The sequence below is a fragment of the Embiotoca jacksoni genome, unplaced genomic scaffold (genome assembly GCF_022577435.1).
Source record: "Embiotoca jacksoni isolate LCO1_2020_lvr unplaced genomic scaffold, fEmbJac1.0.p SCAF_14, whole genome shotgun sequence".
NCBI classification, from domain to species: domain Eukaryota; kingdom Metazoa; phylum Chordata; class Actinopteri; family Embiotocidae; genus Embiotoca; species Embiotoca jacksoni.
This window is the reverse complement of record NW_027185274.1, coordinates 13,138,751-13,151,713: the sequence shown is the minus strand read 5'-3', so window position 1 is coordinate 13,151,713 and position 12,963 is coordinate 13,138,751. Positions and strand designations below refer to the sequence as shown.

Below are 12,963 nucleotides of genomic sequence, written 5' to 3'. Positions count from 1 at the left end.
TCCTCCACAAGCCCACTCTGCTCACTGTCAAAATATATTTTGATAACTATAAACCACAGGAGGAGTCGGTGGTATTGAATCACTGAGGTATATATAAAATACGAAAGTGAATTAAGGTGACGGCAAAATATTAAGCTGAACATGGATCATTATCTGCTAGAATGTCTGTGGATTTGATTATATCCCAAATAATTCAAATGTTACTATGAGCTAAATGGAGAGATTAATGTTTTGTTAAGTCCTTAAATACTTCACTATTAGTGTAGTCCTATTTTGTCTAATACATAATCAGGGTTTGTGGTAATTAGAGGTATATAGAGATATTGCTGGAGAATATCCACCTGAATGTTCCTTTCGGGCATGGTTTAGGTACCGAGGTCCCCACAGAGCAAAAGAATCCAGGAGGGCATGGGAATCCCTTCAAATTGTCTGATGGTGAAGGTTCAGAGGCACCGCCAACACAAACAAACCCTGCAGCACATGGCCCACTGGGGGATGTCCTCCCTTGAAACAAATTTAAATTAAGTTTTTAAATTTCCCAGTTAATAGATTTACATCTATTGTTTTTGTTTTTTTTGCAGGAATGCATCATTAAATTTAAACTGCAGCTGTCAGCTTGATAGATATCTTGCACTTAACAAGCAACGGATAGTTGTCAGAGTAATGGATGCATTGTACCTGTTCCTTTACAGTACATCCCAGGGTCACACAGTGAGCACTGCCATGCCTCAACCAGCCCTGACAGGTTTCCATAAGTCCCTGACGGACAGGGCTGTTGATTTGCTGATCCACTGGGGCAATAAAAACCTCTCTCACAGGGAAGTGGAAGGTTCATTCCTGGTGTGTAGATACAGAATTCAAGAAGAGCCATTTATTATATTTTTTTAGGAAACTCACTATGATTTAAAGGATCATTACATTTGTTTTCCATGCTGCAAAATGCTTGGGCACCCAGCGATTTGTCCACCCATTGGCTTTACCTTGATGTTGACAATAGAAGCCAGCAGGGCACGTCTCACAGCTGCCTTGGCCTTGTCTGAACTGGTAGCTGCCGGGAAAACAGGCTGTCTGTCTGACACTGCCCTGGAACAACAATTAAAATGATTTTATTTGACTGTATCATAAGGGAATAACATGTATCACCAAGTATTGCCATGATAGCAGAGGAGGAAGGCAGAGCACAGGGTGAAGACGGAGATAGTCTTTACCCAGTCAGGGAATGACTTGAGTATATTTGAATGTACTTGTTAAGAGAGAATAACAACCACAGCCTTATGTAAAGACATCACATGCATTGTTCAGCAGGGGTGAGTGACAATAGCTTGAAGACTAACACTGACCTTCTCACAATAATGTCCTACTGAGCAGAAATGTTGTTGTGGTCTTTCAGAGCTCTGACCCTCAGGACAGTAGAAGCCTTCTGCACAGGGGCCACTTGGCACAGATATACCACTCTGGTGGCAGTAGTGACCCGGAGGACACGGCTGGCAAGCCTCAACTGTGGATCCACCGAGGGATCCTGGCAGGTAACACACAATATGGAAATTAATTCATGAACTGATTTTTTTTCTTCTTCTTCAAAAAGCATTGTTTGGTGTTCTACACATCCATACGTGGACATTATTTGTTGACTTGCAAAATTTTAATTACCAAATCACTTTGTTATCTGTTTAATAATTTAATTACAACAAATGACAATATTATTTGATTGCAAAGTACATAAATACTCCCTCATCAGCTTCTAATTCATAACGATATAAAGGAGCTGCAGCACATTCTAATAGGATTTTAGTTGTCTGCCGCAAGACAAGAATACAATTACACGATTAAACCACTTTGTGACTGCAATTATTCATATGTGCTGAAGGGCATCGGGGGGGTGGGAGGGGGCGGGCTTCAATGGAAGTTTTCATAATTCTCCACATCACTGAACTGCAAGATATGCACCAGTTCATGTAAGAACATCAGCTGGAAAAACTGACAAATTGCAGCTAAGAGGATTAAGTGTTATTTTTCTCGGTTTGGTATTGTGGCTGATTACTCATTCATCTTCAATACACGACTCAAAACGAGCTAGGGATTACAGACTTCTCCTGAATCATTTCACTCTTTTCTTTTACAAAGAACTCTTTTGATAATTCAATTATTGTGATAAAAATAAAATCCATGAATGTTATTAAATTAATACAAAATTACAGCTCTATTTAAAAAAAAAAAAGCAGCAGATCTCAGCAATATCTCACTTTTTATGGTTCCAAGAGGACAGGGCTGAGGGAGTGGAGTTCCAAGGGGGCAATAGTATCCTGGAGGGCAAGGGTTGGCATGGGGGTCTGAAGAACCACTGGGGCAGTCATATCCTGCTGCACACAGCCCTGCTGGAGCATCCAGACCAGTCTGGTTACAGTACGAGCCAGCCTCACAGGTCAGAGGGTAAGCAGAGCCCAAAGGACAATAAAACCCTGAAAAATAGCCACAAAAAATGTCCCTGAAATTTTTCAACTTTAGCAAGAAAAAGGTCCAATCATGAGTATTACCATCCCAGTGCAGCTACTCCCTGTAGAGACAAAGGATTTTCTCAAACTCTCTGTCAAACCTTTTATACTCGCACTCCTATTTCTTGCTTCTTCTGTTTACACTGAACTAACCGTCCAGATTTTCTATAATGTTTCAGGGGAAGTTATTACTTTGCTGCAATTTTAAAGTTATTTTAAAGTTTGATATTAGCTGTTACTTTAGTGCTGCTTTAATGCGCATCACGACGCAACCATCTACAGGTCCTTATCAGGAGGATGGTCCAACTGCAGCATTCAGGCTGTAAGGTCTCGGGAAATATTTAAACCTTCAAGAAGCCTGCTGGGAAAAGTCTATTTGCACAACCATCGGTGTCTTATGTTGTCTTCAATGAGTGACTGTGTTATGAAGAAATGTACTTAATGAAGTGTAATTGACAATTATGTTTCTGTAAAAAAAACAAAAACTAAAAAAAAACCTGAAGTATTTTATTATTTAAACCACCTTCTCCTGATTTAACATTTCAGTCTTGTTTTCTTAAACAGCTTCCAAATAAAACCAAGATGGAGTTGTGTCAAAGCTGGAATATGCAACACAAACTGGGCCAATCGCATGAAATCAGTCATGTCACAGCACTTGCAGTAAATGGGACGACCGTGTCATGAGCAAGAAAGATAACATGCGTGCCTGAGGGGATGAACAAAGCATCACACGGAGATCACAAGTTTACGGTCAGGATTTACCCACCCCTCGGGCATACATCTCCTCTGTAGGTGGAACAGGCATAATGTGGACTCTTGAGACATGGTGCTGAGTGAGTCACAATATGATCTGAATCTGCCCGTGGCACCGTTACCACTTTGATCTGGCGAGCTTCTCTCCCTACAAGAGAATATGGCAGATAAAGCATGAAAAAAATAGCTGAGTTAATATCTTTGTCTAACAGACAGGAAACCAAAGAGGAGCCTGTCTTCTCTTTCTACAAGCTGATTTAACAGTCGTTTCAAGGGAACAATACAATGTAACACTATAAGGCAATGATTAATTGTAGCATACTTAGCGAAGGGTCAGCCTGAAAAGCTACAGGTACATTTATCAAAACATGTAAGGCTCTGCACTCTGATTGAATAGATTTAAGAAACTGATGTACTGCCCTTTTAAATTAAGCATTTATTGTGTTATTACAAACTGAAGAAAGCCATATTTCACCAGAATTACTGGAGTTATTGAAGCAGGACAGATTGTGCATCCAGAAGGCAGAGTCTGTCTTCATGGTATAAACCTCCAGTATTTCAAGAAGACAGCCAAACAAAGACAGGTTGGCTCGAGGTGTGGGACTATCTGCACCTCCAGAACAGAAGAAACCTGAAAAACACAGACCTAACACAAAGGGGCAAAGGGTTTTTACACATGGAATGATTATGTGACTCATGTTTGATCTTAGCCTGAAAATAGGAACAGAATAGTTATTAAGTTTTGCTGTATAGTTCTAATCCCCCATAAAGAAAAACAATTGTTTTATATGGGCAGCAATTCAGTGGACCAGACTAATGTGGTGTGTATTACCCCTGAATCAGGTCTCATTTAAACCATACAGCTAAAATATTAAATGTTATGTGGTTGTTTTCACAACTGGTCCTTTGTTGTTAATGAGCAATAATCAACTTGACTGGTATAATCCTCACCTGAGGGCTGTGAGGCTCCAGGACTGAGGCAGTATTTTCCTGGGGGACATGGACGGCAGTGAGAGGAGGAGAAAGCTCCAGGCTCGGGGAGGAAGCTGCCGACAGGACAGGGTTTGGGTGACCCAGCAGCATGAGGACAGAAGTGCCCCCTGGGACAAATGTCTCCGTAAGGCTTAGAGACAGGACAAGGCTCAGTGGACCCCAGGGAGCAAAAATGTCCTGTGGGAAAGAAGGTAGCAAGACATCTCACTGACAGCGCTGAAATATTTACAATGTAGAATAAGTGAATAGTGTTGCTCTGGAGAAATTATAGCTGAGCACATCAAAGTTATACAGTAAAGGAAAAGAAAGTCCGATAGCTCAGTTCCCTGACATCATTCCCAGGGGTGATTGTGGATTGTCAGACCTGGCCTGCAGGGTCCAGACGGCTCAGTCAAAGCACTGCTGTTGCAAAAGGAGCCGAAGGGGCAAGGGGAGCAGTCACTCAGGGACGACCTGCCAGTTGATGGACTCACATGACCGATTGGACATGGAGATGGCACAGACGAACCCTCCATACAGTAAAAACCTGGGCAAGGTGGTATGACCCATTTTATTATAAACGTCATTTCACCTTTGTTTCTTTGTGTGCAGTTTATAGTTTAGAGATATTTTTTTTTCCAATTACCTGACGGACAGCTGTTACAAGTGGACTCTCCAGGTGAAGACTGAAAAGTGCCAGGGCTGCAGATGGCCGGCTCAGCACTACCACGTGGGCACACATGGCCCGGTGGACACTGGCATCCTGTGAAACAGACAGACAAAGAAACATCCAAACTGTCATTCCCTGCCATATCGCTTACAATAAAAACAAGAGTCATGTGTCAAAGAAAATATAGCAAAGACATGGTATGTCCTCTTAGATATATTTAATTGGCAAAATATCAAGTGTCTGGTGATTTCAATTGGCCTAGTGTGGTACCATGGAAACAAACAATGAAGAAGACGGTGGCTCTGAGCAGAATTACTGCAGTACAGAAGAGAAAGCCGGCTCAGCAGCAGGTGCTCCGACTCTGACAGAAAGGCTAGAACCTATTTATAGGTCCTGGGCCATTTCATGCTCAAATTAGCAAAATGGCTCAATAAAAGACAAATCTCAAGGAGATCATGTAACGCAAGAGGAAAGCTCATCTGAGGCATAAAATCCCCCCCTTGGTACATGTAAGATATGGTTTGTAAAGCAATAGATGATTAAAACAACAAAACTTGGAGTGCAGATAAAAAATAAAAAACAAAGACAATACTTCATTACAGGGAAATCACTAGTACAACAGTGGGTCCTAATGGCTCACATACCAGAAGTTAAATGGCAAATACCAGTTTGCAAAAATTATGGAACATGTCAAATAAGACATCGTTTGCATTTTAAGTTGAAAACATATTTCAAACCACCAGCATAAAAAAAGCAAATGCAGTGACAAGTTGAAATTGATCAGAGGAGTTAAGGCTGTCCAATCAATCATATCTCAAATTTGGCTAATTTTTGAGATACCGGTCAAAGCAATAACTTTTTTGAGGACTACTTTTGCATTACCTCGTAATAAATGTTGTAGTCTCTCACAATACTTCAGTGTTACCTCGCTTTTCTTCTCTCGTTGCAATAAGTTTTGCGTCAAAACTGTCTTAAAAAAAATTATAATTCTTGCAGTGATAATTTTTGGGGCTTTTGGCTGTTACTTAATAACTTGAGAAAAAAATAAAATAATTTAAAAACAAATGAAAACTATAAAAAAGGCTTTGTCACAAAAGAGGCAAGGAAGTATTGCGTTTGTTGACATGCAATCGAAGATTATTATTTGTAATTTGCTTCCCTTTACTTAAAAGTATAACCATTTTTTGTTGTGGTATACTGTCCGTTCACCTTAAGATGAAAATGAGTCATTCATAAAGATGTTTGTTCATAAGTAAACCATAAACAAGAGTGCAGTGAATAAATACTTTGTCTACAAACTACAAACAAACTGCCTGATGAGAATGTTTTTAACCAACTGTCTGAATGCTAGACTGACTGTAATGCATGGAAAAAAGAAAATGATAAAGTGAAAAGACCACTATAGTTGAACCTGAGCTGACCTCTGATGATATGTACTATACCTGGCTGATGTCCAGACACTGATCCTAGCGGACAGAACCACCCCGGGGGACACAGGAGGTCAGCAGAGGTCTGAGCCCAGGAGGGGCAGTAAGAACCTGGGTAACAAGCTTCACAGTCAGCCTGGGACTCAGCCGCAGACCTCCCCAAGAAAGTGCCTATATTGAGGAGGCAAATTACCATTTAAGTAAAAATAACTCCCACCGAGTCTCCTTTCTCACACACACACATACAGAAAAGGAACTAGCATGGCATAATTGTCATATGTGCACCATAGCTTGCTCCATTATGACAGTTTTACTGGACTGCCGTTAGGTTTTACGACCCCCTCTAAAGTTTTGGATACATTAAGCTATTATACTGCACCACTGGGGGTTTTATGGGACTGCACACTACCTTTGGAAGCTGTCTAATAAAACCAAAGATATTATACACATGGCACCTTCAGTAAATAGACAGAGGATTGATTTACTTCAGCAACACATTCATAATACATGATAACAGAAATAATTTCCACTTCCTCTTTTGGAGCTCTGTCTGGGTTTTCTACCTGGAGGACAGGGGCTTGGTTCTGCACTCCCTTTAGGACAGTAGTGGCCTGCTGGACACGCATCACCATAGAATTGACCCAGGGTTGAATCACCAGGAAGTGAGGATGGAGATGTGATATCTCCTGTAACTGAGACAATAGACCTTTATTGGATGTCATTACTCATTAGGTTAGTGAGTGAACTATAAGGCCAGACCCATTTTCTCCAATCAAAATACTAAGAGAAAGCAGTGGAGACTGGTAAATGTTCTGTGAAGACCTCCCCAGCTCTGCTGAGTCAAAGGCCGTGAAAATGTTAAATAAAAACAGAAGTGCACTGAAAGACAATTCTGCACAGCAATGTATTTTTTAGGCTTGTGTCAGATGACCTTAGATTTTTTTTAGATTATAAATACCATTTCTAAAACAACCAGCTGTTTATGTTGCCATGCATTTATTAACACAACGAAAAGGGCAAGTAGAAGAAGCGTGTTACCTGTGATATTACCCCAAGGTGTGGCAGTTCTGGATCCCTCTCTGCAGTAAAAGCCAGAGTTGCAGGGCCCAGACGGGGAGGAGAGACCAACCTCAGCACAGTAGTGGCCAGGCAAACAGGGCTGACATACTTCGATAGAAACAGCCCCTGATAAACCAAAAATACAACTCGTATATTGGATCTGAAAAGATAAACTAGATATAAAATGTGGCTTAAAATACTAGAAAGTAAAATATTTTCCCTTCACCTGTTTCAAGTCATTGTTAAAAGACACAATCGATAGGTCAAAAGGTGAAGCCATTCTATTGGGTTTAGATGTCACCAACAGTGTATCTGTGTAATTATTCAGTGTTATACGTCACCATCTATGGAGCTGAAGGTGCCTGGAGGACACGGAACCATATAGCTGGTACCCTGGGGGCAGTAGGACCCTGCAGAGCAGCGGCCTCCGGTTGGGCCCTCTTCTGGTTGGGCAGAGAAAGAACCATGGATACAGAAGTAACTACAGGGCAGAGAGATGATGAGGACAAAGAAAATTGTTAGGACTATGTGGGATGGAGGAAATGATAGATAACAGACGGACAGACTGGCAGATACAGCATAAAGGAGGTTTAATTACAGACAAAATAGACAGAATTGAACCAAACAAGGCAGAATTACACAAAAACAGGTCATCCACCATAATGTGTACGTGAACATGATGAAGCGTGTGTCCAGTTTGCCTATTTACCCAGGAGAGCAGAACCCAGTGGGAGCAGAAAGTCCAGAGGAGCTGCAGTATCTCCCTGGAGAACAGAGCTCACAGCCTGACTTATTAGACAACCCCATCTGCCTGCTGAAGGTGCCAGCTGGGCATGGGAATGCTACACCAGTATGCATCCCTGTAAATAAATAGTTTATAATAGCTACAGATGGTTGAGGACGAAACATCATGGAACAGTTTGTGAAGACCAACTTCCTCTTGATTATTTATTATTATAAACATTTGCATAATTTGAAAGCCATTTATTGTTACAGCCACTTGTTTTAGAGTACAAACAAAACAAGAGGCAATATTCAGCATTTTGCATCTGACATATCATCAGGCAACTAATCAATCTTAATAGTCTCCTACCTGATGGGCAATAATGTCCTTTAGGACACAGCATGAGAGTGTGAGTCCCAGTCGCATGCCCAGTGTCAGCATCCACTGAGCCAGCACAGTAAAATCCTGCTGGACATTTCATACAGTCGGCCTGTGGAGGAGGAAATTATGCACATGAAGTTTTCTACACAGCACAAATACAAAATAAGGGCTACAGATGTTCACTATAGTATCAATGGACATTAACACTAGATGCTTATGTTGGAGATAATAAAAGCAAAACTGTATGCAGTACACACAAATGTTGATAAAGATGGGCCTGCTGGAACATTAACACTTTGCTTTAAGAAGAGTCATAACTTCCCCAAAATGTGCAAATATAACAGCTTCACAACACAATACATCTCCATCTTTTATAGGTCATATACAAGTTGACCAATAGCCATATTCCAGATGCAGTGAAGTAAAACACATTTCTCAGTCCAGTATATCAAATCATATAGTGTCTATGAAAGTAGCATAGTTATTGTAGCTAATTTCAATTGATTTATATAGTAGGAGCAGCTTGCATTTGGGACACCAAGACTCATGCTAATATAGGCATAAATTCATTCTCATCCTCCTCACCTGTCCAGGTAAATTCTGGTAGGTCCCCGGCAGGCAGGGTGTCTGTCTATCAGATCCAGGTGGGCACCTGTTTCCAGGTGAGCAGGGTAATGAGTCCTGCTGACTGCTATTTTCTCTGCCTGGACAGTAAGAGCCAGCTGGGCAGATATGAGAAGGAAGAGAGAGCCCTCTGGTGACACAGCGGAAACCTACAAAACAAAGGCAGCGATCAGTCACAGACACTGTGTGAAGCCTTACCACCCAATAATTCACATTATGTAACTTAACATTTATCTGACAGCTAAAAGACAAATATATTAACCACTTATGTGTGCAACATGAATTGCTTCCAACCTGCAGGACAAGGCAGGCAATCGGAGAGATGACTGTTTCTGGTTCTGTTGCTGTAATGTCCTATGGGACAGGGCAGTGGTGCCGAGGAGCCCTGGGCACAGTAATGACCTTCAGGACACCCATCACCTGTCGTCCCTTCATCCTCTGGTGTTGGTGACCAGGCCCCAGAGAGGCAGAAGTACCCAGCATGACACTGGCCTGATGGAACACCCTTTCCAGGAGATGCACAGAAGGAGCCTGGTTTGGCCGCAAAAATAGAGTGAATTCAAGTGTAATCGAAAATTACTTTAAATTACCCTGTAAAACCGAAAATGAAGACACACTCTATACTGTGTGATTTCAAGCTGACATACAGATATGCACGCTGACATACAGTATATATATATATATATATATATATATATATATATGTTAGATCTCTATAGAGATCTATATACAGTATCTCTATCTATCTTATCTATCTATTGAGGTAGATTTATTGGTTTAAAGGAGTATTAAATAACCATTTACAGTAAAGGTCTTTGATGTACACCGTGGGTCAATTATTTAACCTTAAGGGCACTCATAATCATTAGCAGTAAATGATGTGTGACCTGGAGGGCAGGGCAAGCAGTCCTGTGGTTTTGCCATCCGAGTGTGAGGATTGATTGATCCAGCTGGACATGGGTACTGGTGTTTGGACCAGGTCCCGGACGGGCAGAAATGACCCACTGGACACTCATAACTCTGTGACAGAGAGCCATTACTTCTGCCAGGACAATAAAAACTATCCAGGCAAAACAAGGAGAGAATAATTCAGTTCTTAGCTGCTTGTGGGGGCAATGAGTCTTGACTGTACTTGTGTATGCATGTATCCTCGCATGTAAAATCAGAGAAAAAACAAAATAAAAACTTAAAAAGATATTCACAAATGTGCGTAAACATCCAAAACAACTCTATATACAGATTCAGCTCTTGCATAATCTATTATGTGTAGAAGGGAAAATGTGTATCTGTTTACGGTTGCAAGTGACTGATAAGCGAGTTTACCCCTGGGGACAGGCGCTGCAGCTGGCTTGGCCGTCTTCTGTAGTGATGGTTCCCAAGAGGCACTGCTGAGGAGCCACGGAGCCCTCAGAGCAGTAGTAACCTGGTTGTGTGAAGACAAAAGCCACGAAAGAGATGCACGCTCAAGCACACACAAAAAGATGTGCACAATCAACAGGAGACAGGATTCGATTTCCAGTGTTAACAGAGAAGCTGCTTATATTTAGCCCTATTTACTTGAAAGAGTGTCTTGTTTATTAGCTCACTTGTTCCGAGCCTACGTAAATTTTAAACGTAATTGTGTTTAAAATTCTATTTTGATTGGAGTTTCAACAATGCTGTGTGAAGTATTGTTTCATAATGCTACTTCCCATCTGAACAATCCCCATTATTTTCTAATGAATCTTAGAGCATTTTCCTTTGCCAATCTTCTCCCTTTAACAAAAACAAAAAAACAACAACAACAAAAAAAATGAAATACAAATTTCTAAATTCTAAGAGGACCTGATCACCTTTCGGGCACGGCCCTCCACGGCTGTCTCTCAAACGATGGTCAGGCCGATCTGCACCCTCCAAACAGAAGAAACCTTTCCAGCATTTTCCTGAAGGCGCTGAGAGCCCCACAGAATCACAATAGTAACCTGGGAGACATGGCTGACAATCCTCCTGAGTGGCGATAGAAGAGAAACAAAGAGGGGAGTAATGGAGGAAGAGAAAGAGATGAGGTAAGATAAAGAAAACAATGTCTTGTTGCGACATTGATTTGGAACTACATATTGATTGGCTGTCACAAGACAGACAGAAAACATATTGTAAGTTATAATATGTAATGTAAAGGGTTTGTGTAGCAGCTGAACAGAAACTAGTTACCATAGGGCATGATCAATATCTATGTCATAAACTGTGGAGATTTTTCACTGTTAAATAATAATAATAATGAAATAAAAATAAATAAGAAATTAATTGAGAAAAGATGTAAAATAAATAATTAAATTAATAAATACATTAAAAAAAACCATGGAAAGAAAAGTATTTTTTGAAACTCATTATTAAGAAAAATTATTTTATCCAGCTGTCATTTATTCATCTGAAAATGTTTATTATAATATATATATAAATGCCCTGGGTGTCTTGATTGACAGACAAGGGAAGGATGAAAAGATGTCCTTTAAAAAAAATATATATATACACATATCTATATACACACATATATATATATATATATATATATTTTTTTTTTTTTTTTTTTTTTTTTTTTTTTCACAAAAAGAAAAAGAAAAGAAAACCCTACTCAAATCTTAACATTCCCAATCCACAAATTCCCATCCAGGTGTAATTTCAATGGTAAAGACTTCTCTCAATCTTTGTCAAGAAGATATGTGGTTGTAATATAAAGTTAAAATGACCTCAGAGACTAATTTGCTGAGGTTCGAGAATGTTCCACGTGGACAGGGCAGCGGATGGATGGTGGCCTGGGGGCAGTAATGACCAGTAGGACATGCCCCTCCTTCGCCTGGTGAAAGACACACGGAAAACAGTTGACATTTATCAACCATCTCAAAACAGGAATATCAATGAAGAACCACATCCTCATCCACTTTGTAATTAACACTAATAATACAATTTTCTTACATAATAATAAGAACAAATGTGGTATTACAAGAACATACTCCATTTCTTAAATGTGTGAATTTGGAGTGCCTGTCCTGTAAACATGTTGGTTTACCTGCAGCCTGTGACAGTGGCTGTGGAGAAATGTTTCCATGTGAACAGTAATATCCTTTCTGACATGGTCCAGTGACAGCTGTGCCATTTCTGGAAGAACAGTAATGGCCACCGTCACACTGCCTACACTGAGAGACAGACCAATAGCCAGGGTCAGGACCGTAAGTTCCCTCTGGACAGCTTTTCAAGTCAAATCCAGTTCCTTCAGGGCAGTAAAAACCTGCACAAAAAAAAAGCAAGGAAATGCATAAATATGAAGGATGAAAAAACTGGGGTTCAATTCTTATAATAATAATAATAATAATAATAATTTCATTGTTGTTTTTTTTACTGATAAACATTGTTCGTTTCCGTTTTTAGCAACAATTTTGCTAGATAATTTCACAAAAACAGCATTTAGCTGAAATTGTATTTCCAAAGTGGTGTCAAGGGCAAAACAACAAACTACAAACCTGCAGGACACAGATACAGAGACCCAGACACACAGTACCAGCCTGGCAAACAAGGCTCACACTGAGTAGCGTGTGTAACAGCCACATATGTCCCTGGATCACAGGGCACAGGTTGAACAGTTCCCTCTGGGCAGTAGTAACCCTCAGGGCAGGGTCCTCCTGTCATTCCATCAGTAGGGCTGGATGTGACAGCTCCCTCTACACAGTAATACCTGCACAAAAAACATGATAGCATGAAAACCCAAGGATAATAACAGTCCTATTGTTTTGACGTGTGAAATGATAAAATGGCTCGGGACAAACAATAAGTACACGTGATATATATTTCATAAATGCAGTGTCTGGTGTACCCTCCACTACAAGA

At 40.4% G+C, this 12,963-nt stretch overlaps 1 protein-coding gene across 1 annotated transcript; it reads right to left on the bottom strand.

The window, feature by feature from the left end:
* Nucleotides 1–304: 304 nt before the first annotated feature.
* On the bottom strand, nt 305–9,183 carry LOC138197510 (platelet endothelial aggregation receptor 1-like). Its single transcript, XM_069148386.1, has 16 exons — nt 9,064–9,183; nt 8,467–8,587; nt 8,083–8,233; nt 7,715–7,854; nt 7,353–7,499; nt 6,330–6,425; nt 4,864–4,980; nt 4,603–4,764; nt 4,197–4,415; nt 3,721–3,891; nt 3,259–3,393; nt 2,244–2,459; nt 1,341–1,519; nt 981–1,083; nt 679–837; nt 305–504 (listed from the first exon to the last, which is right to left on the bottom strand). The coding sequence occupies exons 2-16, from the start codon at nt 8,576–8,578 to the stop codon at nt 305–307; spliced, it is 2,307 nt and encodes a 768-aa protein (XP_069004487.1). The 5' UTR covers nt 8,579–8,587; nt 9,064–9,183.
* Nucleotides 9,184–12,963: the final 3,780 nt, after the last annotated feature.